Raw genomic sequence first — 25,712 nt, forward strand, 5'->3', positions numbered from 1 at the left:
GAGGAAAGAGCCTAGCATTTAAAGAACAGCAGACGCATTGGGAGATAAGCAAGATTGCAGAAGAGGAGGACGAGGAAGATGAAGAAGGTGAAATAGACCCACTGCTATTGCCACCTGAATACAGAGACTTTGTGGATGTGTTCAATCAGAAAGAGGCAAGTAAATTACCTCCCAAAAGGAATATAGAAGTAGAAATTGAAATAACCCCCGGAGCAAACTTACCAAAACCAAAAGTGTATCCCATGTCTGTGCAGGAGAAGGAGGAATTGAGGAAATACATTGATAAAAACCTGGCGCGGGGCTTCATTAAGCCATCCAATTCTCCTCTCGGGGCCCCAGTGTTATTCAGGAGAAAGAAAGACAACTCCCTAAGATTGTGCATTGATTATCGAAATTTAAATGCAATTACTAAGGACAATAAATACCCTATGCCCTTAGTAAAGGATTTAATTACCGTATTGAAAAAAGGGAGCATATTTACTAAACTTGATTTAATTGAAGCATATCATAAATTAAGGATCAAACCGGAGGATACTTGGAAAACTGCATTTTCCTGCGCATTCGGCCATTTTGAATATAAAATTTTACCTTTCGGATTAAAAAATGGAGGCGGGTGCTTTATGCAGCTTATAAATGAAATACTGCACCCATTGTTGTACAGAGGGGTATTCATATTTCTTGATGATATCTTGATTGTGACTGAAGATAAGGAAAAGCACGTGAAATTGGTCCGGGAAGTTTTGCAGAGACTAAGAGAAGCAAAGTTGTACGCAAAACTGTCCAAATGTGAATTTAATAAAACTCAAATTGACTTTCTGGGGTATCGGATATCTCCAGAAGGGTTAGCTATGGATCCAGCTAAAGTATCAGATGTAAAAGAATGGGGAGTGCCTCAAACAAGGAGGCAATTGCAATCGTTTCTGGGGTTTGCAAATTTTTATAGATCCTTCATAAAAGGCTTCGCGCAAATAACCGCACCCCTTACTGAACTTTTAAAAACAAAAGGGAAAGGAGAGACAGCAAAAGTAAAAGCTCCTGGCGCCAAACTAAGTTGGACGCCAGAATGCCAAAAGGCATTTGAAACCCTAAAAGAATGCTTCACAGAAGGACCCATTCTAAAACACCCCGATATCAGGAGCCCTTTCATAATCCATTGCGATGCCTCAGACTGTGCGTATGGGGCAGTACTATTGCAAAAGGATCAAAATGGGAACTTAAAACCCTGTGGATATTTGTCCCGGAAGTTCAGCGAAACTGAAAAATGTTGGCCGATATGGGAAAAAGAGGCACTAGCCATATTAAAAGCCTTAGAATGCTGGCGACACTTTCTCGAAGGAAGCGGAATCCCATTTGAAATTTGGTCTGACCATAAGAACCTCCAGTATTTAAAGTCCCCTCGAAAATTGTCCCCCAAACAGATTAGATGGGCACAATACTTCAGCAGGTTCGATTTCCAATTAAAGTTTTTTCAAGGGAAGCAGAATGTATTGGCAGATGCTCTTTCACGCATGCCTCAACACGAAGGAATACCCACAGCAAAAGAGGGAACAATATTCTCTGACAAACAATGGGGCTTAGCTGTCAGAACAAGAGCACAAACCCAAAAGGAGAACACTGCTATGGTTGAACTCGACGGAAAAGATAATTGGGGAAACGAGCTGAAACAGTCTTATGAAGGAGACCAGTGGATCGCATCCAATGCAGAACAGGGGGAGCAGAAGGGGGGATTTTGGTTTGTGAACAAGAAACTGTATATCCCAGCAACATTAAGGATCAAGATTTTGCATCGTTTTCACAACAACCAGAGCGTTGGTCATACAGGAATTACAAAAACAACAAAAGCAATAGCAAAACATTGCTGGTGGCCAGGGATGAGGAAGGACATAAAAAATTATGTTGTTCAATGTGATGATTGTGCCAGAAATAAATCGAGAGGAGGGAAGCCAATGGGATTATTACAAACAGTAGCAGAACCTACCAGACCTTGGGAATGTGTAGCTATGGACTTTGTGGGGGAACTACCGGTTAGCAAAGGACATCGTTATATTTGGACAGTATTGGACCTGTTTTCTAAACAGGCCCACTTTATAGCACTGACGAAACTACCATCAGCCGAGAAACTAGCTGAATTGTACATAAACCACATTTACAAACTGCATGGATGTCCCAGTAGAGTGGTCAGTGACAGAGGAGTACAATTCACAGCAAAATTTTGGGAAAAATTCCTGGAAATGCTAGGAGCAGAAAGGAGTTTAAGTTCTGCTTTTCACCCCATGACAAATGGGGCGGTAGAACGTACTCAGCAGACACTTGGGCAGTTCCTTCGAATGTACTCTAACATGAGACAAAATGACTGGTCTCGGTGGTTGGCTTTTGCAGAACTAGCTTTTAATTCGACTATACATTCAGCAACAAATAAAACCCCCTTTGAAGTAGTTTACGGGTATGAAATACAGCCTCTGCCCCAGCTGCCAAGATGGACAGAGAATGAGGGAACAGAGGCAGGGAAATGGAAAGCGCAAATGATGGAATGCTGGAGTCAAGTGACTGCATCCTTAAAAGAAGCACATAAAAAGTATAAAGTATTCGCAGACAGAAAGAGGGTGGAAGGTGATAAATTGGAGAAAGGAGATTTAGTGTGGCTAAGTACCCAAAACATCAAACTGGGGCTACCTTCGAAAAAATTGGGCCCTAAATATATTGGACCATTTAGAATACAGGGTGTTATCAACGAGGTGACTTTCCAGTTGGCATTGCCAAAAAGTTTAGGGAAAATACACCCTGTATTCCATCGTAGCTTACTGAAAAAATATATGGGTACTTTGGACAAAATGGACACATAGAATTATTGTTTTGTTTCAGGCTTGTGATGAAAGAAGAACCGAAGAGGAGGACGAAGAAAAGGAGGGCACCATGTCATGGAACCCAGTTACAGGGCTTTGGTAATTCAGCCCTGTAACTGGGAGTCATAACATAAACAATCCCAGGAGCACCTGGCAGAAGAAGATAGAATATGCCTGGGAACTTGGGGCCGAAAGTATAAACAATTATAATTGGTCTAGTGTGTGAAAATGGTAGTAATGTGATATTGGGGGTGGGACTTGATGATGATATTTACGTGTGGTGTTACGTAGCATTAAAAGTTATAAAAATAGTTGTATGTAAACATTGAGTCATTCCTGACTTTTCCAAAGTCATGTGTTCTTCAATAAAGATTGGATTTGAGAGCAGCCATCTCTGATCTGCGTTCAGACTGATCCTTTGAAGTGAGCAGGACAGCCTACTGTACCAAAGGTAATTAGTTGCAAGGGAGGTTGAGCTCCTATAGTTTTAACAGTCATATAGGAATGGTGACTGTTGAAAGTTGTAACAGAGGGGTAAAGCACAAGCAGTATATAACGAGACCTGTCTTCTACAAAACTCTAAAAAGTACAGAAGCACTGTCATCTTTTGTATCCTAGCCCCATGACTATTTTCTGGTGGCCTTCTAACACTACTTTTTTACCATTATAACTATTGCAGAGAGGTTCTGAGACTAAGAAAGTGTGTATGTGAAATGGAATGACAGCATGAGACATATATACATCAAACCATTATTAAGTACTGCACATATTCATGCATGCATCTAGAAATCTTAGTTAAAATATCAGCCCCAAAACCCCAAGTCAACTTATCCACTGGTCAATGTGGGTATTGGGCACTGTACACTGTTATGAAAAGAATAATAATAATAATTATTATTATTATTATAATTATTATTATTATTATTTATTCATAACCCGCCTCCACCTCCCCGAGGGGACTTGGAACAGTTCACATGCAGACCGAGCACAAGAATCAACAGATAAAAACAGAACAAATAACAACATATATAAATAAAACAATAAAATAAACTATCCCTTTCTCTGAATAGATTGGCAAAAGATCAGAGTTTAATGTGCATCTACACTGTAGAATTAATGCATTTTGACACAATGATCACAGCTCAATGCTACGGAATCCTGGGACATGAAGTTTGGTGAAGCACATACACTCTTTGGCAGAGAAGGCTAGTCTTGTAAAATTACAATTCCTAGGATTCCCACTGAGTCATAGCAGGTAAAGTGGCATCAAACTTCATTAATTCTACAGTGTAGATACACCCTGGGTCACGTCCATCCCAGTAGAAGCTAAAAAAAAACCTTCTACTCTCTGATGTAGTGCCTTTTTGAGTGTCTGAATGGGTAAAGGGTGGAAGCAATTGCTCGCCCCTGGCGTGGAGCTGGCACTTTCCCTTTTCTGTGGAGTGACCCTCTATACCAGTGGTTCTCAACCTGGGGTCCCCAGATGTTTTTGGCCTACAACTCCCAGAAATCCCAGCCAGTTTACCGGATGTTAGGATTTTGGCGAGTTGAAGGCCAAAAACATCTGCGGACCCCAGGTTGAGAACCACTGTTCTATATCCATGTGTCATATCAAAATCCATAATTTTGCCCCGAAATTTGCCTGTGACATATACATGAAGTCAATTTATATGCGAGTACATACAGTAGGGTTTCTGTGTTGTCGAAGGATTTCATGGCCGGAATCACAGGGTTATACCTCACAATCTCTGAGGATGCCTGCCATAGATGTGGGCAAAACATCAGGAGAGCATACTTCTGGAACATAGCCATACATCCCAGTAGGATTTCTTTTGGCTTCAAGTTTATCCTCCCTACATCCACAATGCCATTCAGCTTCTTGTTTCCTAGAGGTATATCTGTACAGAGTTACTTTTATTTTCCTACTGGGAAATAAAGGGAAGAGAAAGACCTTGGAATTGCTCTGTAACTATAATTACTATAATGTTAAATCACTTATCGGCCTTTTGGACATGATCAAATGAAATACTGCTTTGATATGCTTTGTACATATTATTCTCTGAGGCTAAACTGTAGAAGAAAACTGGTTTTGTAAGTTTCAAGCAGAAGCTGGCTATGTGAAAAGATGATTGTCTGGCCTTAATAGTGTCACTGATGAGAAATGTCCCCAATGTTTTCTGGGATTTTAAAACATTTTTAATTAACTAGGCTATAAAGGAATGGAGAAGTGGGTAAATTGTAAATTTCTGTATCAATTCTGTAGAAAGGCATGTGTATGAGACTGAAGACTGATTTAGCACTCTACATCATAAATAATGTATCTTGGGGAGCGGGGTATTTTGACAATTTTTTGCTGATGCAATGAAATTCTCCAATTGCTCAAGATCTGTTATATTTGCTAAGTTCAATATCACCATTCTGTGCTTGGTAAAGGTTACTTGCTTTAGACCAGTGTAAGTAATTGCCTGTAACAAGCAATCATGCATATTATAATGAGAATAATGTTCCCCTTGTGTGTTAGATCTTCTCCTAATGTAATGTCCTAATGCATTTGTTTTAAACTCTTGCTGTCTATATAGGCATCAATTTCCCTAGTGGTAGATGACCCACAAAGTGGGGTGGCTAAATGTTCTACATATCTTTACAAAGCTATTTTTAGTCACACATTCCTTCATCTTTATGCAGTTTCAATTCCACCCAAGCTCTGTTCAATCTAGCTAAATGCTCAATTGCACTATGCTTCTGAACATCAAATGCTGGAAACAAAATAGCACTTCAAGAATTGTTGAACTCCAAACTGTCTGTAGATAGTTTTGGAAACAAGAGTATTAAACTAGAGAGGTGATTTATCCAAGACCAGAAAGAAGGCAGAGGTGATATGATCAGAGTGAATTTATATGCAAAAAGTAATGAAACTGCTGAGAAAAGTTTTAAATGGGATAACCAATGCTGATCATTTCACTTATTATCAGATGGTTTTTATTATTCACCAACAGTTTTGTGAATCCCATTTTCATAATGTAAATGTCAATATCAGTAATTTCTATACATAAATTTACTCTAACCTCATTTTCAACATTGTACCCAAATCCATGTGCACTGTACACCAAAAATACCTATGCATATTAAACAATGATAGTAACCTATTTGTAGTTTTAGTTGGTAAATTAAACAAACAAACAAACAAACAATGCAGAACAATGCAGAAACACAGAGGCCTAAAAGAGCCACACACGCTATTTAGTCCAACAAAAGGTTTATTGCAAAAACAAATAAAAGCTCAGAGACACTTAGCTTCAGTGTTTCTGACCAAAACTTAAAGAATTTACCCAAACTGGGCTCCAAAAGGCAAACGGAAAATAATCCTGATTAAACAGGAGGAAAAACCGGATTAAAAAGCAGTCAAAGTAACCAGCAAACAAGCAACACTGTACACGAGAGTTCCAACAGACAGCGCTGCCCCCAAAGAGTTAACTGCAAGAAGGAGTTGCCAAACCCAGCCGTAGTCCAAGAGTCATTGCCGAAGAAGCCAAAGGATACATCGTTTCCAAGTCTGTCAAACAAAGTCATCGTCAAGTCAGTCCACAATCCAGGGATGGAGAAAGCCACATTCACGAGAAGTCAGTCCAAGTCGAAGATCCACAGGTAACACAAACTCCAGGCTGCAGAACCCAGACCCAAAACCCAACACGAGAACAGGCAGCGACAAATACACACGATACGTAATCGACACTTTGCCTTCTGCAAAGATTCCCCATTTCAGAGCCTACTTTTAACTTATTATTATTATTATTATTATTATTATTATTATTATTATTATTGTGAAGGCACACTGGGGAAAATGGCTATCTCTAGGTCTGGCTACCCAAGCGGCGTTCGGTTTACCCTTTAATTATACCTCAAACCCCAAAGTAAACACTCTTGAAGCTGGTTAAAAATAACCAAAAATATATTTATTGAACACAGGAAACAGTCCTTTTATTGTATTAGAAATAATATGAGGTAAAATTGCTGAAATTATACAGAAATAAAACTATATTGATAGAGAATGAAGGTTATAAAGGCTATAAAGGATAAACACACAAGCTATGAGGAAAGGTAGGTACTAGGCAGTGAGGTGAGGTAAGTATCTAAACTATGACCTATGTGGTATGTACCAGCTATGGTGAACTATCTATAATGTCTGTGAGGTAAACTATGAGGTAAGTACAAAGCTATGATAAGCTATATGACTATAATGACTATGAGGTGAACTATAAGGTAAGTACATAAGCTATGAGGTAAACTATGAGGTATAATAACTATATGATAAATACATGAGGTAAGTACTTCACTATCAGGTAAGTACATGATTTATGTTGCCTGTTTGAATTTGCCAGGTCAAAGAACCCAGAACAAATTCTAAGACCTATCTCTAAGAGGTTTTTCTCTGGAATGCCAAATGGAGGGAAAAAAGGCCTCTAAAGATTAGCTCCCAGGCTGAACCATCCCATCCAAACCTACAGGGGAGTCCCAAGCTCTACCCCCAAAACAGGAGCCAATGGAACATTCCACCCAAGAACAGCAAAGCAGGAAATAATCAGGGGATAGGAACCCAGTAAGACATCACAATTATTATTATTATTATTATTATTATTATTATTATTATTATTATTATTATTTAATTTATATACAGCTCTTCTCCCCCAAGGGGACCCAGAGCGGTCTTACATAATGGCAAGATTGCTGCCACATATAATACAAAATATAGTAAAAACCAACAATCGTAAAACACACTTAAAAACCAATATCACACTCAATTTAAACAGTGTGACCATTACAACAGGGCCAGTAGCATTGGGCCAAACGTCAGAGCCAGTCTGTATTCAACTTCACATTAATCCAGCGAATACATCAGGTATTCAACTCATATCCTGAAATGGGCCAAAAGCTTGGCCCCACATCCAGGTCTTCAGCTGCTTCCTAAAAGACATGAGTGAGGGGGCTTCCCTAATCTCCCTTGGCAAGGAGTTCCACAGCCGCAGAGCCACCACCGAAAAAGCCCTGTCTCTCGTCCCCGCCAAATGCACCTGTGACGGCGGCGGGACCGAGAGCAGGGCCTCACTTGAAGATCTTAATCTGCGGGGCGGCTCATAGGGGGAGATACGTTCGGAGAGGTAAGTTGTACCAGAACCGTTTAAGGTTTTATAGGCCAAAGCCAGCACTTTAAATTGTGCCCGGAAGCTAACAGGCAGCCAGTGGAGCTGCTTCAACACAGGCGTTGTATGCTCCCTGAATGGCGCTCCAGTTAATAACCTGGCTGCGGAACATTGGACTAGTTCCAGCTTCCGAACAGTCTTTGAAGGCAACCCAACGTAGAGTGCATTGCAATAGTCCAAACAAGATGTAACAAGAGCGTGGACCACCGTGGCCATGTCAGGCTTCCCAAGGCCCAATGATGAGCTGGCCTCCACCCCATCATCATCTCTTACAGCTATCCTTGTCTTCACACGTGAACCCTTGTTTCCATCCCTCCAGTTCCCCCGTCTCTTGTCAAGACTTAGGTTTCCCCATGACTTGGATGTATCTCCCATTTGCCAATCCTCATGTCCCGAAAACCCCACAAACGTGTCACTAGAAGTTGGCTCTGCACATATATCCCTTATCTCTTGTACCTTAGTCCAATCCATTGTGTTCTCCCCATCCTCATCACTCCCAGACCCATCATTCCCAGAGAAACCCATAAACGACTCATCATCTGTGGGAGCAGTAAGTATATCCTGGATCTTCTTCCTCTCCCATTCTTTATCTGATTCCTGCTCCCGAGTAACCCTCTTTGTGCCTCTATTCCTATCCACCACATCTCCTTCCTTGCTCATTGACTCCTCGCCACTTGAAAACCTTTCGAATGTGTCTTCATCAGTAGGTGCCATAAGTATATCCCGGATCCTTTTCCTTTGCTGTTCTTCATCTGACTCATCGCGAGTAGCCCTTTCCCCCCTTCTGATACTCATACTACTGCTTGCAACATTACTTACTGGCTCTACTACAACACTATCTATCTAATGCCTATGGAACTCATTCAGAAAAGGCTGTACTGTATTCTTAATCACAGATCACATTTTCTACTAACCAGCAGTATCTCCATTTTCTCTAAACTGAGAAGCAACCTGTGAACATCACAGGGCAAGGAAAATTTTGAAATGTTATCATTCTTAGCATCAGTTGGCAAAAGATGAAACTGGTTATCATTGATATAGCAGTAAAACTCTAATACAGTTTTCTGGCTAATATTTTCCAAGTAGACCTAAAACAACTACCTGACATCTCTTGAGTGTCTTTAGGGCTGAGAAATTTTCCCACCACCTCCAGGCGAGTGTTCAACCAGATAAGACTGGGACCAGTGCAATACTATTTCTCAAAATTTCACAGTGATCAACCACTCCTGAAGGATACCATCACTGATTGTATCATGATAGTATCAAGTGCCACTGAGGCTGGATCTACACTGCCCTATATCCCACGATCTGATCCCAGGTTATATGTTTATCCCAGATTATCTCATATAATCCAGTTCAAAGCAGACAATCTGGGATCAGAATCTGGGATATTGGGCAGTATAGATCCAGCCTGAAATGTAAAACCAAACAAATAGGCATAGACTCCCCCCTTTTTTACTTGATTTAGGTCAGTGCTGTCCAACGTTTGGTCCTTCAGGTGTCTAGGACTCAATTCCCAGAACTCCTGGCCAGCTTGTTAAGAATTCTGGGAGCTGAAGTCCAAAACACATGAAGGGCCAAATGTTTGGCACCACTTTAGATCATTTGCCAAGACAATCCAAGCTGTTTCAGACTACAGGTCTAGCCTCAATCCATATTGGAATAGGACCCTAATAATCAGTAGATAATCTAGTAGGTATTTTTAATTGGCCATATAAAAAAAATACAGATGAACAATGAAACATCGAACACAGTGGACTGTTAATGCTAAATTGATACAGTGACTGATATGGAAATAATCTATTTTTCTCTGACTACTTCTCACTTGTTCAATAATCTTTTAGCTTTGTTGCAGATAAACTACTCTGAAGGTTTGTGACATATTTCCTTAATAGTTTACTATGTTTCACTACTTTTTCACCCATTTTCTGAAATGTGCAAAACCCATGGCAATTCTCCTTTGAGAAGAGGCCAAATTATGATCACATTCCAAACAAGCAAGCAAGCAAGCAAACATACATATTAGCTAGTTGCCAGAAGGTATCACTAAAATAATATTAACATCCTCTTGAGTCGGACTGAACAGCTTGCACCAAGAAGAAAGACTCCAGTGTCTATTTTTTTATCCATCTTAAGTTATTTAGTAATATACAAATCCTCAGCAGAAAATTATACATATTTTTGTACCATTCAAGGAAATCATTCATTGACTAATGTCAGCTCACTATAGCCGCTCCCAAATGAAGACACAAGACTTGCTCTGTGACCACTGGAAACTTTTACTACAGGAAACATTGACATGTACAAAGCCGAGAGTGCCAGGCGGCGGTCGGCACTCCTTTATATATTCTCCCCCTCATTCAAAGATACAATTTCTGCCAAGAGAAAACCCCGCGAAGTCCACCCGCCAAATCCGACAGTTATTTCTTCTCAGGGTCAAGAGCTGCAGGTGCCTTATCAGCTCGGAATTTCAGTTGCCCTGATTTCTGGCGCCAGAATACAGGCCCAGAAATCTGGGTCCTGACAGACTAATATATGATTAGTATCAAAAACTGTACAGATCATACTGCACCCTTAAGGAACAATCTCTCCAACCCTTGCTTTAAAAAAAAAAAGATAATATTTGTGCTTAAAACTTCTCTCTTCTGCCTCATTTTGTTTCATAAGACAAGCCATGAGCCAGTACATTTAAATCTTGGTTCTATTTAGATCATGAACATTTTTTTAAATGCAATGTTTCCAAGCTCTGGTGATGCTTTAGTTAGGTCCTATGTGTATTCAATCAGCTTCTTGTATACCTTATCTCAGGCAGACTTTCTAACTTGGAGGCTGCATGGTGAGCCAGAGCAGGGTGGGTGGGCCAAGCGGGAGGGGGTTCTCCCCAAGTCCCCTCCCTGCCCTTTCATCCCTTTCCTTTTCTCTTTCAGGGGCAGAAAGTGAAGGAAAGATGGAAAACATTTGGATCCCAAAAGGGTTAGGCTTGGTCAGGATGAGATGGTGGATGAGAGAGTAAAAATGTATCCACGATACCCCGTATTGCCTACTTCTGATTTATAATCCTAGAATCCTAGAGCTGGAAGACACTCCCAAAGGCCATCCAGTCCAACTCCCTACCATGCAAGAAGGCACAATCAATGCACTCCCCATAGACAGCCTCTGCAGAAAAGCCTCCAGAGAAGGAGACTCCACCACACTCCCAGGCAGCCTATACCACTCTCCTGGAAGTTCATCCTAATCTTTTCAGTCAAATCTCTTTCCCTGCCATTTGAACCCATTGCTTCCTTGTGCCCTAGTCTCTAGAACAGCAGAACATTAGTTCCCCTCCACCTCAATGAGACACCCTTTTAAATCTTGAAACAAGGTTCTCATATTCCATCTCTACCTTCTCTTCTCCCAGGTAAACATCCCCCAGGAGGAAAGGAGGAAGGAAAAAGAGAAGGGAGGGAGGAAGGGAGGAAGGGAAGAAAAGAAAGATGGAAGGAAGGAAGGGTGGAAGGGAATGGAGAGAGAAAGGAAGGAAAGAGAGAAGAAAGGAAAGACAAAAGGGAAGGAGGCAAGGTGAAAGAGAGGGAATAAAGAAAGGAAGGACGAAAGGAGGGAAGGAGGGAGGAAGGGAGGGAGAAAGAGGGAGGCAAGGAAGGGAGCTGGGGAGGGAAGAGGAAGGAAAGAGAGAAGGCAGGTACGATAGGATGGTGGGAGAGAGGAGGGTCTGAGAAAGGAGCCCAAAGGGCCGCATCCAACCTCTGGGCCTGTGTTTACCCATACCCGCCTTATCTAATTATTAAGTATCAGAATCTTTCCCCCATCCTTATAAAAAACTAGCACATTACTAATTTCTCAACTTTTCTCATCACACATAACCCAGCTACTATAGAAATAATCATAACAATAACTGCAGTATGTTCTCAAGTTGCTTCTGACACGATAAGAAATGGTTAAAAAAAACAACCTCTATGCACATCTTGGTTCATTTAGTCCTTGCAACATTTAAAAAAAATGTCATATATTAAGTGTGTGATTGAATATTTATTACTTTTCATCTCAGGTATTAGTACTGGTGTAGTACATTTAGTTAAAAGATCCAGCACATGTAAATTTAGGTACATGTGCATGATTAGACAATTATAGATGAGAATATTTAGCAACAAGAGGCTCACATGCATGCAAACATGACTTGCTCATTATGTGCATGTCCACTTTTATTGGGTTCAATTCACCTAATAGGCTGGAAAGATGGGCTAAGAAGGTTTAAAAGACAGCTACTTTCTAATCATCTCACTAGGCTGTATACTGCAAGAATTTCTTGATTAGGAAAAGATTAAGAACGATCTTGACAGACTAGAGAGATGGGCCGAAACTAACAAAATGAAGTTCAACAGGGACAAATGCAAGATACTTCATTTCGGCAGAAAAAATGGAAATCAAAGATACAGAATGGGGGACGCCTGGCTTGACAGCAGTGTGTGCGAAAAAGACCTTGGAGTCCTCGTGGACAACAAGTTAAACATGAGCCAACAATGTGATGCAGCAGCTAAAAAAGCCAACGGGATTCTGGCCTGCATCAATAGGGGTATAGCGTCTAGATCCAGGGAAGTCCTGCTCCCCCTCTATTCTGCCTTGGTCAGACCACACCTGGAATACTGCGTCCAATTCTGGGCACCACAATTGAAGGGAGATGTTGACAAGCTGGACAGCGTCCAGAGGAGGGCGACTAAAATGATTAAGGGTCTGGAGAACAAGCCCTATGAGGAGCGGCTTAAAGAGCTTGGCATGTTTAGCCTGCAGAAGAGAAGGCTGAGAGGAGACATGATAGCCATGTACAAATACGTGAAGGGAAGCCATAGGGAGGAGGGAGCAAGCTTGTTTTCTGCTGCCCTGCAGACTAGGACACGGAACAATGGCTTCAAACGACAGGTAAGGAGATTCCACCTGAACATCAGGAAGAACTTCCTCACTGTGAGGGCTGTTCGACAGTGGAACTCTCTCCCCCGGGCTGTGGTGGAGGCTCCTTCCTTGGAGGCTTTTAAGCAGAGGCTGGATGGCCATCTGTCGGGGGTGCTTTGAATGCGATTTCCTGCTTCTTGGCAGGGGGTTGGACTGGATGGCCCATGAGGTCTCTTCCAACTCTCCTATTCTATGATTCTATGATTCTAAGAAGTGAAAAGGACAACCTGGTATTCAAGGGGTTCTATGTAGGCAAACTGACTAGAACATCACACTACACTTAAAAGCATAGGTGTAGGGCAGGGGTCCCCAAACTAAGGCCCGGGGGCCGGATGCGGCCCATCAAAGCCATTTATCCGGCCCCCACAGCACAAGGGCAGAAGGGGGTTGGGCTAAATGACCCAAGGGGTCTCTTCTTCTCTTACAACCATTATTATTATTATTATTATTATTATTATTATTATTATTATTATTATTATTATTATTATATTATGACACAGCAAACAAGATAGATATGCTGGATTTCATATCACAAAATCACAAGTCGAACACTTCCCAAGTGTTTAGGACTGTGTGATGTGTTTTCAGATGATGCGCGCAGATCCCAGCAGGGTGGCCTTTTGCAGTTGGCAGATCGTAATTTTGTCAATGTCTATTGTTTCCAAATGCCGGCTGAGATCTTTTGGCATGGCACCCAGTATGCCGATCACCACCGGGACCACCTGTACTGGTTTCTGCCAGAGTCTTTGAAGTTCAATCTTGAGGTCCTGAGTTTTTCCTGTTGTTTTTCATCAATGCGACTGTCATCTGGGATGGCAACATCAATGATCCAAACCTTTTTCTTTTCCACAACTGTGATGTCTGGTGTGTTGTGTTCCAGAACTTTGTCAGTCACATTATTATTATTATTATTATTATTATTATTATTATTATTATTATTATTATTATTAACATTGAGGCTGGGTGGCCATCTGTCAAGGGTGCTTTGCTTGTGCTTTTGGTGCACAAAGGCAGAAGGGGATTGGACTAAATGGCTCAAGGGGTCTCTTCTAACCTTCATTATTAATATTATTATTAACATTGATTCTGGGTGCCATCTGTCAGGGGTGCTTGTTTGTGCTTTCGGTGCACAAAGGCAGAGGGGGATTAGACTCAATGGCCCAAAGGGTCTTTTCCAACCCTATTTTTATTATTATTATTGTTATTATTATTATTATTATTATTATTTATTAATTATTATTGCTCGGTGGCCAACTATAGTTCGGCCCTCCAACGGTCCGAAGGATCATGAACTGGCCCCCTGTTTAAAAAGTTTGGGGACCCCTGGCGTAGGGTTGGCATCCAACTTTAATCCTGTGGCTACTTCCTGCATAATTTGGAGGTTTGTAGTTAGTGAGGCCCAAGGCCTCTCTGGTTGAGAATGTCAAAGGCTCCTCCCTACACTCTTTAAAGCAGGCCAACACAATCTGTGGCCCTCCAAGTGCCTCCAATTGCCAAAAGCTCTTGCCAGCTGTTCCAATACTCAGAAATTCTGGAAGCTCAAAACACCTGGAAGGCTACAGGTTGTGCAGGCCTGCTTTAAAGTGTAGGGTGATAATGCACCTAGTCAGGTTATTTTTAAAAAGGATGCTCAAAATGATGTCTTGGAAGCACAATTTACCAAGTCAGTACTTTCATCAAATAGAATCATAGAGTTAGAAGAGACCACATGGACCATATAGTCCAAGCCCCTGCCATGCAGGAAAAGCACAATCAAAGTATCCCTGGCAGATAGTCATCCAGCCTCTGTTTAAAAGCCTCCAAAGAAGGAGCTTCCACCACACTCAGAGGCAGAGAGTTCCACTGTTGAACAGCTCTTAAGGTTAGGAAATTCATCCTAATGTTCAAGTGGAATCTCCCTTCCTGTAATTTTAACCCATTATTCCATTGAGTCTTAGTCTCCAGGGCATCTGAAAACAAGCCTGCTACCTTTTTTTTATTACATCCTTTCACATATTTATACATGGTGATCATGTCTCCTCCTAACCTTCTCTTCTGCAGGCTAAACATACCCAGCTCTTCAAGACCCTTCTCATAGGGCATGATTTCCAGACCTTTGATTATTTTTTAAGGAGGAACAATGAGCAATGTAATAATCAAGAACATTGGGTTCCAGCCATGAAAGCCTTCAACAACACAGTTTAGATTATTAATGAATCATCTGGACTCTGGTTCTTTTCAAGTTATATAATGTGATGTCACAGAGACCTTCGGGTCATGACCCGGTACTCGTTGCGGACCAGAGCGATGAGGATTTGGGAATTTTGCCGACTCAGCAAGAGCCCGCTTCCTTTCAGATGCTCCCTGTTGACAATTCAAGCCCAGGGCTTGAAAGAGCCCTTGAAGCCGAGTCTGTTCCCAGCGGTTCCCCTCCTTTTCAAAGGCGGCTGTTTTGGGAATCGAGCCACTCAGAGAAGGCCAGTCTGAGACGAAGCGCAAGATTAGCTGCCAGAGAGAATGTTGATTAAGCCGGTTCCCTTGGGAGTTTTCAGGGAGGTTTGCATCTGCTGAAGATGTTGTCTCTAGTCAGTTTTTCCCCTGGGAAAAGTGCTGGACACCTGTTTGAAAGGGAGATTTGAAGTCCCTTAAAAGTTCTGCGCACTGGCCAACCAGTGCGGTGTCAACGTGTCAGTTGGAGTGTTAACTTCGCCTCTAGTCCTTGTGGCGTTCTACTCGTGTGTAGATTGGGCGCGATGCCTCGCCTTCGAGTCAAGTTCGGATCGCGTTTGGATCCTCTATCTCCAGCCTTGCCTTGTGTCATGCAGCCAGATTCCAGGGCTGAATTTCCAAGCCCTGAATCTGACTTCATAACATAAACATGCGAGCACCTGGCGGGAGAAGATAAAATGAGCCTGGGAACTCAGGGGTGAAAGTATAAACAATTATAATTGCTGTAGTGTGGGGGGGATAGAAACCTTAGTGGAAATGTGATCCAGAAGGTGGGGTTTGATGATGATATTTGCGTGTGATATTACGTTGCATCAGAAGTGATAAAATTAGATGTATGTAAACATTAGGTCATTCTCGACTTTTCCAAAGTCATGTATTCTTCAATAAAGATTGTGTTTGAGAGCAGCTGTCTTTGATCTGCGTTCAGACTGGTCCTTTGAAGTAAGCCTGACATTAAAGTCGAGAATCCCATTTCTCACCCTCCTGCGGAATTCGCAGTGAAGTGATAATGAGCGAGGAAGAAGATCAAAGCCCAAATGAGGCAGAGAGGCCTTTGCAAGGGGCCCGGCCGAAGAGAGAAGAGACGCTGCAAGCCATAGCTTCCTCTACGGGGTACCCCAAGCCGAACGGCGTGACCCAGAGAATTCCCAGGCTCGGAAGAGGCGTCTCTGCAGCTGCAGAAACCAGTTGGGGATCTGGAGGAAGTATGCCGGAGACCGTGGCCCTGCGGTTATCCATCCTGGAAACTAATTTATCCAGGCTGTCGGAAACCGTGGGGAGATTGGTGCCATTATTGGAAGAGAATCTCCAGAAGGAGGCCAGCCGATATGGCGCCGAGAGAGAACCAAGCAAAGAAGGAGATTGGAGCCAGAGGGGCCAGCGGGCGTCAACGCAGAGCCCCGTGGCGGCAAGGGACGAGGGAGATGAGGAATACTGGCAGGAGCTGCAGTTCCGGGGCAGCATGGCGCGAGAAGTGGAGCGTCAGCGAGCCCTGGGGACCCTGAGGCCGCCGTCTCCAACAGAGCTCCCAACCCCCCGAATGGGCGTCGGGGTGGAAAGGCCACTGGGGCCAGGGATCGGGTCCAGTGGATTCGCAGACGAAGGCGGAGAGGAGCGGGGGGTCCAGGAAGAGGAGGAGGATGTGCCGTACGACGAGGAAAGGCGAGATGAGGGGGCTACAGCTAGGCCAGTATGCGGATGGGCGGAAGAGCCAACAGCGGCGGCAGACTTCCAGGAGCCGCGTAGAATGACCACCGGAGTGGGGCGCGGCGTGTTCCAAGGAGCCACCCGAGGAAACCTGATGCAACCCTTCCCCATGCCGCCCAGACAATATCAAAGGGCTGCAGAATGGATGCCTAGAAGGGAAGATCTTAAGCTGGAATACGGAGGGGAATCAGAGGAACTGAACTTTTTTCTAATTAGCATTAGAGGATACATGGAAGACAACGCACACACATTTCCCTCCGAAGCAAGCAGGGTTCGAGCCATCGGCAACACACTAAAGCGAGGAGCAGCCAGCTGGTATGTGCAATTGCATGCCAGACGCGACCCATGCCTGAGGTCAGTGCCCCGCTTCCTCGCCGCACTGGAGAACCGGTTCAGAGACCGGCTAGAGCAATTGAGGGCTCGAGACCAGCTGAAAGGAATAAAACAGAGGGACAAAACGGTGCCCGAGTACGCAGAGGAATTCCTCCACCTCGCGGAAAGGGTACCGGAGTGGTCTGAAGTAACCAAAGTGGAACTATTTAAAGAGGGACTACGCCCCGAGATTTTCAGCTGGGCAGCGCACAGAGACGACCCCGAGACGCTCCAGGGATGGATTCAACTAGCGGGGCGCGTCGAATCTACCCTGGCACAAGTAAAGCGCTTCAGGAGCAGCAGCGGCCAGCAAAGACCGGTGGCGAGAGGTCGAGGAGAAACGAGGAAGCAAGAAAGACCCGGAGGGAGGCCGGGAATTCCCTCCAGAGGAGACGACAACAAACCTAAACCGGGATGCTTTGTATGTGGGAAGACGGGCCACCGAGCAGCGGAATGCTGGGCCCGGAAGGGGGAGCCGCCAAAAGCCCCAAAGCCCAAGCCAGCAACCGGGAGGCGTGCGGAGGAGGAGGTGCAGGCCCCGGAATCTTCGGAAAGATTGGTGAGTCGGGACAAACGCATGATAGTAGTACCAATTTGCCTCTCGGGGCTAGAAAATCGGGCCACCTGCAAGGCGTTTGTAGACTGCGGGTGTTCTAGGAACATTATAACCCCAGGATTAGCAGGAGCGCTGAAATGCCAGCAGATGGCACTTGACTCCCCAATTGCATTTTCGCAGCTAGATGGATCAGTCGCTGCTGGGGAAGTATCTACAAAGGAATTACGGGGAGTTCCATGCAAAATAGGCAAATGGGGAGGAAGAATATCCTTTGTGATAGCCCCTATTGCCACATACCATGTAATATTGGGGATACCATGGCTCGAACAAGCAAATCCTGAAGTAGATTGGAGAGGAAAAAGCTTAGCATTTAAAGAACAGCAGATGCAATGGGAGATAAGCAAAATTGCAGAAGAGGAGGACGAGGAAGACGAAGCAGGGGAAATAGACCCACAGCTATTGCCACCTGAATACAGAGACTTTGCGGATGTTTTCAATCAGAAAGAGGCCAGTAAATTGCCTCCCAAAAGAAATATAGAAGTAGGGATTGAAATAACCCCAGGAGCAGACTTACCAAAACCAAAAGTGTATCCCATGTCTGTGCAAGAGAAGGAGGAATTGAGAAAATACATTGATAAAAACCTGGCTCGAGGCTTCATTAAGCCATCTAATTCTCCTCTCGGGGCTCCAGTATTATTTAGGAGAAAGAAAGACAATTCCCTAAGATTGTGCATTGATTATCGAAATTTAAACGCAATTACCAAGGACAATAAATACCCTATGCCCTTAGTCAAGGATTTAATTACCGTATTGAAGAAAGGGAGCATATTTACTAAACTGGATTTAATTGAAGCGTATCATAAATTAAGGATCAAACCGGAGGATACTTGGAAAACCGCATTTTCCTGCGCATTCGGCCATTTTGAATACGAAATTTTGCCTTTCGGGTTAAAAAATGGAAGCGGCTGCTTTATGCAGCTTATAAATGAAATACTACACCCGTTATTGTACAGAGGGGTGTTCATATTCCTTGATGATATCTTGATCATTTCTGAAGATAAGGAAAAGCACGTAAAATTGGTCCGGGAAGTTTTGCAGAGACTAAGAGAAGCAAAGCTGTACGCAAAACTGTCCAAATGTGAATTTAATAAAACTCAAATTGACTTTCTGGGATATCGGATGTCTCCAGAAGGGTTAGCTATGGATCCAGCTAAAGTAGCAGATGTGAAAGAATGGGGAGTGCCTCAAACAAGGAGGCAATTACAATCATTTCTGGGGTTTGCAAATTTTTACAGACCCTTCATAAAAGGCTTTGCACAAATAACCGCACCCCTTACAGAACTTTTAAAAACAAAAGGGAAAGGGGAGACAGTAAAAGTGAAAGCTCCCGGCGCCAAACTGAGTTGGACGCCAGAATGCCAAAAGGCATTCGAGACCTTAAAAGAATGCTTCACTGAAGGACCCATCCTAAAACACCCTGATATCAGGAGCCCTTTCATAATCCATTGCGATGCCTCAGACTGTGCATATGGGGCAGTGCTATTGCAAAAGGATCAAAATGGGAACTTAAAACCCTGTGGATATTTGTCACGGAAGTTCAGCGAAACTGAAAAAAGTTGGCCAATATGGGAAAAAGAGGCATTAGCCATATTAAAAGCCTTAGAATGCTGGCGACACTTCCTCGAAGGAAGCGGAATCCCATTCGAAATTTGGTCTGACCATAAGAATCTCCAGTATTTAAGGTCTCCTAGAAAATTGTCCCCCAAACAAATCAGATGGGCGCAATACTTCAGCAGATTCGATTTCCAATTAAAGTTTTTTCAAGGGAAACAGAACGTCTTGGCAGATGCTCTTTCACGCATGCCTCAACACGAAGGCCTAACCACAGCAAAGGAGGGGACAATATTCTCTGACAAACAATGGGGCTTAGCTGTCAGGACAAGAGCACAAACCCAAAAGGAGGACACGGCTTTTGTCGAACTCGGCGGGGAAGATAACTGGGGAAATGAACTAAAACAGTCTTATAAAGGAGATCAATGGATCGCGTCCAACGCAGAAAAGGGGGACCAGAAGGGGGGATTTTGGTTTGTAAACAAGAAACTGTATATCCCAGCAATATTAAGGATTAAGATTCTGCATCGTTTTCACAACAACCAGAGCGCTGGTCATACAGGAATTACCAAAACAACAAAGGCAATAGCAAAACATTGTTGGTGGCCAGGAATGAGGAAGGACATAAAGAATCATGTTGTCCAATGTGATGATTGTGCCAGAAATAAATCAGGAGGAGGGAAGCCTATGGGATTGTTACAGACAGTAGCGGAACCTACCAGGCCTTGGGAATGTGTAGCTATGGACTTTGTGGGAGAACTGCCAGTCAGCAAAGGACATCGTTATATTTGGACAGTATTAGACCTGTTTTCTAAACAGGCCCACTTTATAGCACTGACGAAGCTACCATCGGCTGAGAAACTAGCTGAATTGTACATAAACCATATTTACAAATTACATGGATGTCCAAGTAGAGTAGTCAGTGACAGAGGAGTACAATTCACAGCAAAATTTTGGGAAAAATTCTTTGAAATGCTAGGAGCAGAAAGGAGTTTAAGTTCTGCTTTTCACCCCATGACAAACGGGGCGGTAGAACGTACTCAGCAAACGCTTGGGCAGTTCCTTCGAATGTACTCTAACATGAGACAAAATGACTGGTCTAGGTGGTTGGCGTTTGCGGAACTAGCCTTTAATTCAACTATACATTCAGCAACAAACAAAACCCCCTTTGAAGTAGTTTACGGGTATGAAATACAACCTTTACCCCAATTGCCGAGGTGGACAGAAAATGAAGGAACAGAGGCAGGGAAATGGAAAACGCAAATGATGGAATGTTGGAATCAAGTGACTGCTTCGTTAAAAGAAGCACACAAAAAGTATAAAACGTTCGCAGACAGAAAGAGGGTGGAAGGCGATAAATTAGATGAAGGAGATCTAGTGTGGTTAAGTACCCAAAACATCAAATTGGGGTTACCTTCAAGAAAACTGGGCCCCAAATATATTGGACCATTCAGAATACAGGGTGTTATCAATGAAGTGACTTTCCAATTGGCATTGCCAAAAAGTTTAGGGAAAATACACCCAGTCTTCCATCGCAGCTTGCTGAAAAAATATATGGGGACTTTAGACAAAATGGACCCATAGAGTTATTGTTTGATTTGTTTCAGGACTATGGTGAAAGAAGAACCGAAGAGGAGGACGAAGAAAACGGGGGCGCCATGTCATGCAGCCAGATTCCAGGGCTGAATTTCCAAGCCCTGAATCTGACTTCATAACATAAACATGCGAGCACCTGGCGGGAGAAGATAAAATGAGCCTGGGAACTCAGGGGTGAAAGTATAAACAATTATAATTGCTGTAGTGTGGGGGGGATAGAAACCTTAGTGGAAATGTGATCCAGAAGGTGGGGTTTGATGATGATATTTGCGTGTGATATTACGTTGCATCAGAAGTGATAAAATTAGATGTATGTAAACATTAGGTCATTCTCGACTTTTCCAAAGTCATGTATTCTTCAATAAAGATTGTGTTTGAGAGCAGCTGTCTTTGATCTGCGTTCAGACTGGTCCTTTGAAGTAAGCCTGACACCTTGTCTTGTTTCCTTGCCTTGCCTTGCCTTGAATTCCTTGCCTTGGGACTGGTCTCCTTGGAACTCTTGCTTAAGATCCGGATTATTCCCACTCAAACTGCTTGGAAGTTTGAGTGTGTTTCGGTTAACTGGATTTTCACCTTTAAACTCTAATATTGGACATTGGACTTTATAATACTGGACTATATTTGACCTTTCCCAGAAGGTCTATTGATGGACTATATATTCTGCTTATTTTTGTTCTAATTCTTCAATTCTATAATAAAGATATTAGATTGTTTATTGGCTCGGTGTCTGGTTTCCAGTGCTCTCGCAGCCTAGAGTATCACAGATAATGATTTACATCCTAAAAAGGTCTGGTCTAGCATATCTAAACAAGGAGTTACAGCAAGAATTAAGTTATTGTTCTCTATATGTACCAGAGCTGTGCTTCAAGAGAAGTGCTATATGGAGTACATCACAGTTAAGTTGGCCATTTGTATCAATGGATTCTGTCTACATGGATTCAACCATCCAAAGCTTGAAAATATTCAGCCCATATTTTTTTCCAAAAGCAAAACTGGATTTTGCTGTATTATATGAGGGGCATCATTCTACTATGCCATTGTATACAATGGGATTTGAATGTCCATGGATTTTTGTATCCATGGAGGGTCCTAGAACCAAACCATTCTAATCAACCAGTGGATCTACAGGCAGCAGTGGTTGGTGACTTCCATGTCAGAGGGAAAGTAAATCTACTCAGAGTTTTAATATAAACCTTAAAAGTACTTTCTGAAGGGATGAAACTTTCCCACATAGGTTGGGCACTGTGCAGTTACTTTAAAGTCCAAATTAAAGCCTAAACCAAATTCACTACTTTACTGCCATTGTCTACAAGAACATAATTCTGTCCTGCATTTTCAAAATGTTTTAATAATACTTTGGCATTTCTCCTAATTTTAAATAAGTGAACACATAATAAGACTTATATACAAATATAAGCTAGGGTTTATTTTCAGCACTAAGCTCCAATACTCAACACTAATCTATGCAAATGTCTCAGCTTTGCCATTTGTTTCCTTGGCAATCCTATTACTATTCTATGTTCATGCTATTTCCAACCATAACTACAAAAAGCAAGCAAACATAATGGAATATAATTGTTGGCAATTTCTTAACAAGATGAATTTCTAGAACAATTTATCATTTGCACACAGGAAATTAGATGTATCCTTAATATGATTAGCTAATGCAGACATTTTTATTTTATTTTATTTCTGCTATTAAAAACTGTCTTGATTTTGCTTCATTTCTGCAACTCATTTGAATTTTGAAACCATCCATTGTTCTTATGAGTTTGCAAAACTTTCTGCCTGGAAATGTGTACACTTATTCTTAATGGACATCTTCAGAAATTTATGCACACAAATTAAAGTAGTAGGACATGATGGTGAGAACAGACAGGGGATGGATAGCAGGAACATTAGTCCCAACCCCCCTAGATTAGGGGCATTGACTCTAATGTACTTAGTGGCCTTTATCCTTTTGCGGTGATTTGAGACAGCCCTTGTTTTAGCTAAACTCTTTGGGAAAGACCTTGCTGTTATTTCCAGCTATGTGCGAGATTTCCAAAGCATTTGTCAAGTGTGCCTTCCTTAATTTTTCTTTTTTATAGCTCTAGTATGCTCAGGAACTGAAGTTTTGTTTCTTTTGTAGTAAGTCTATACTTTTTTGTGCATTCTCTCATTTCATATACTAAGAAGCATATGCCAAAAGGACACTCTAGGGAAGTATATGCTAAAAGGGGTGTATCTATACTGTAGAAGTAATGCAGGTTAACATCACTTTAGGTGCCACGGATCAATGCTATGTAATCCTGGTATTCCTATTTTGGTGAGGCATTATCCACTTTGGCAGAAAATACTATGTTGTAAAACTACAACTCCCATGATTCCATAGCATTAATTCTATGTAGTGCAGAATTGGTCAAACTGACAAAGATTTTACTTACAATGTTGTGTCCTCTACTGTCTTCACCAACTTGATTTCTGGCCTGAAACCTACTCTTTGACAATTCTATTTCCCATGAATTTCACAGGCTGTCTTGCAAATCAATGTAAAATCTTGCTTGCTTCTGTCTTTCCCATCTTCTTTAGCTGCCATGCAGTAAGAGTCTGTCAGTCCTTGGAAGCTATAGGACAAAGCAGGCTCACACAGGTAGCTCAGTGGGAACAATTTATTGAATCCTTCTTACCAAGATGAGCAGGCCACAAATCAATCCTCCTAGCCAGATGGCTCTTATCAATTAGGCTATCTCCATCCCAATTGCTCTGGCAGGATGGGAATAGATCAGCTTCGTGATCAGCAGAGTTTGTGTTGGGCTTTTAGAAGCAAACAGCAACACAGCTGCATTTTCTTGCCTCTCATAGTTCAGCTCATCTGCCTGCTATGTGCTGCACTCTGTTCAGTGAATTTCTAGTCACTTGACAGTCACATCTCACACTATCTGAGATACCTATAGAGGGTAGAGATCATCCTTATTTGATGCAGAACTGGCTATATACATGTGTGACCATGCAAAGTACAGGCTGGATTCCAGGATGAGAGCACATGTCTCTCTTCTAGAGGCAAGGCATTTTCTTCTTTGCTCTTTTAATTCACTATTGATGCCACTGCCTCATTTCACTGCCTTGTACTTTCTCTCAATCTCACACAGACATCAAATAGATACATTCTCTTTCAGCACCTCATAATCATATCATTCTGTAATTATGTATGCAGGTGTAATAATTTTTATTGTAAAAAAATATGTTGCCACTAAAAGGCATATAATTTTAGGTTTAATACAAACTTACCATTTTTATGGGAATATTAGAATGTTATGGTTATTTAGACATAGTGTAATAATGGATAAAATTAGTCACAGATAACAAACATGCATATATGTGCACAATGTAAATTCCTTAATTTTGGATTTTTCTAGTCCTGATAAACAGTGTAATAATAGTGTTTTTACAATCACATGTAAATAATAATTCTTATTGTTGAAGGAAAATACTGCGGTGGCTGCGAAGCTATGCATTTTTACCTGGAGAAAATACAATTATATTCATTTGCTGAATCAATGTTTTGTTTTGTTTTTTTGTTTTTTTTCCAAACCTGGAAACATAAAACCCACAATTAGAATATCCATAATGTTTTAATATTGAAAGAAATTGCAAAGTCAGTTTAATAAACAACCTGCCCTGTTTTATTGAATAGCATTATATTATAATAGTGCTCATAATAAGAAGCATATAGTTTATAGAACACTTTTTCAATGAGCTTAACTTTCCACTGATGCTCATCTACATCTAATACAATATTGGTTACAGCTGATAGTAGCAGTTAAATCAAGTGTCAGTTTTTGTCCTCTATTATAAATGAAGAAAATAAGAACTACCCCAGTGGTTCTCAACCTGTGGGTGCCTAGGTGTTTTAGCCTACAACTCCCAGAAATCCCAGTCAGTTTACCAGCTGTTAGGGTTTTTGGGAGTTGAAGGCCAAAACATCTGGGGACCCAAAGGTTGAGAACCACTGAGCTACACCATCCCAGTTGGCCCTGAGCTTTGGAGAAATCCTAAATCTTTTTTCATAAGATCTCCCTCCCCACCCAATAATACCAAGAAGGACAATTCTCAGCAATACTTTAAAGAAACAGGCAGCCTAATGATTACACTTCCTTTTTGAACAATACATCTTGGAAATAGGTTGGTTTTCCCATTCTGAATTAGCTGGTGAGCTATCTGGTCTGGTGTTACATTTGCATGTCCATGGTTGACCAGAGGGTCACTATCCAGGCATCTCAGCAATTGCCAGGCTCTTCGGCTGCTCTTGGACATATCAAGATTCTCAAGTAGCTCTATCCAATGGTTTTTCTTAGCATTAGCTAAGGCTGTAGATAATTTTTGGCCTGCTGCTATAATCTCATCACAGTATGGATTCTCTTGAAATAGTCTGAGATATTCCTGTAGCTGATTTAGCGATTCTTCATTTTGGCCTGGTAGGTAATTTGTGTGACAGCCTCTAGGGATTGAGAGCCTTGATGATCTTTTCACAACTTCTACAAACAGGTCATAATTTTCTATAGAAGGTTCTATATTAGAAATAGCAGCTTCCAAGGTCTCTGTAAACTTTGTCCAGTTAGCTTTATTGAAATTATATCTTCTGCGGAATGGGACACTTTTTGGTCTTGCAGCTGCATATGCTATGCAGCATATTGG

At 42.0% G+C, this 25,712-nt stretch overlaps 2 protein-coding genes across 11 annotated transcripts in view; one reads left to right on the top strand and one right to left on the bottom strand.

Moving 5' to 3' along the window:
• ctnnd2 (catenin delta 2) overlaps positions 1-25,712 on the bottom strand; it is a 932,891-nt gene that overhangs the window by 515,069 nt on the left and 392,110 nt on the right. The window lies entirely within an intron of this gene.
• On the top strand, positions 15,786-21,423 carry LOC134298619 (uncharacterized). The gene is made up of 2 exons (XM_062979385.1): positions 15,786-17,831; positions 21,047-21,423. Exons 1-2 carry the CDS (start codon positions 16,203-16,205, stop codon positions 21,152-21,154), a joined length of 1,737 nt encoding a protein of 578 aa, XP_062835455.1. The 5' UTR covers positions 15,786-16,202; the 3' UTR covers positions 21,155-21,423.

The sequence above is a fragment of the Anolis carolinensis genome, chromosome 4 (assembly GCF_035594765.1).
Source record: "Anolis carolinensis isolate JA03-04 chromosome 4, rAnoCar3.1.pri, whole genome shotgun sequence".
NCBI classification, from domain to species: Eukaryota; Metazoa; Chordata; class Lepidosauria; order Squamata; family Dactyloidae; genus Anolis; species Anolis carolinensis.

Bases quoted from the DNA above. Each gene is read 5' to 3' on its own strand.
- LOC134298619 (XM_062979385.1), top strand. From the start codon at position 16,203: ATGAGCGAGGAAGAAGATCAAAGCCCAAATGAGGCAGAGAGGCCTTTG. The intron at 17,832-21,046 runs GTGAGTCGGGAC...GATTTGTTTCAG, and splicing joins CGGAATCTTCGGAAAGATTG to GACTATGGTGAAAGAAGAAC.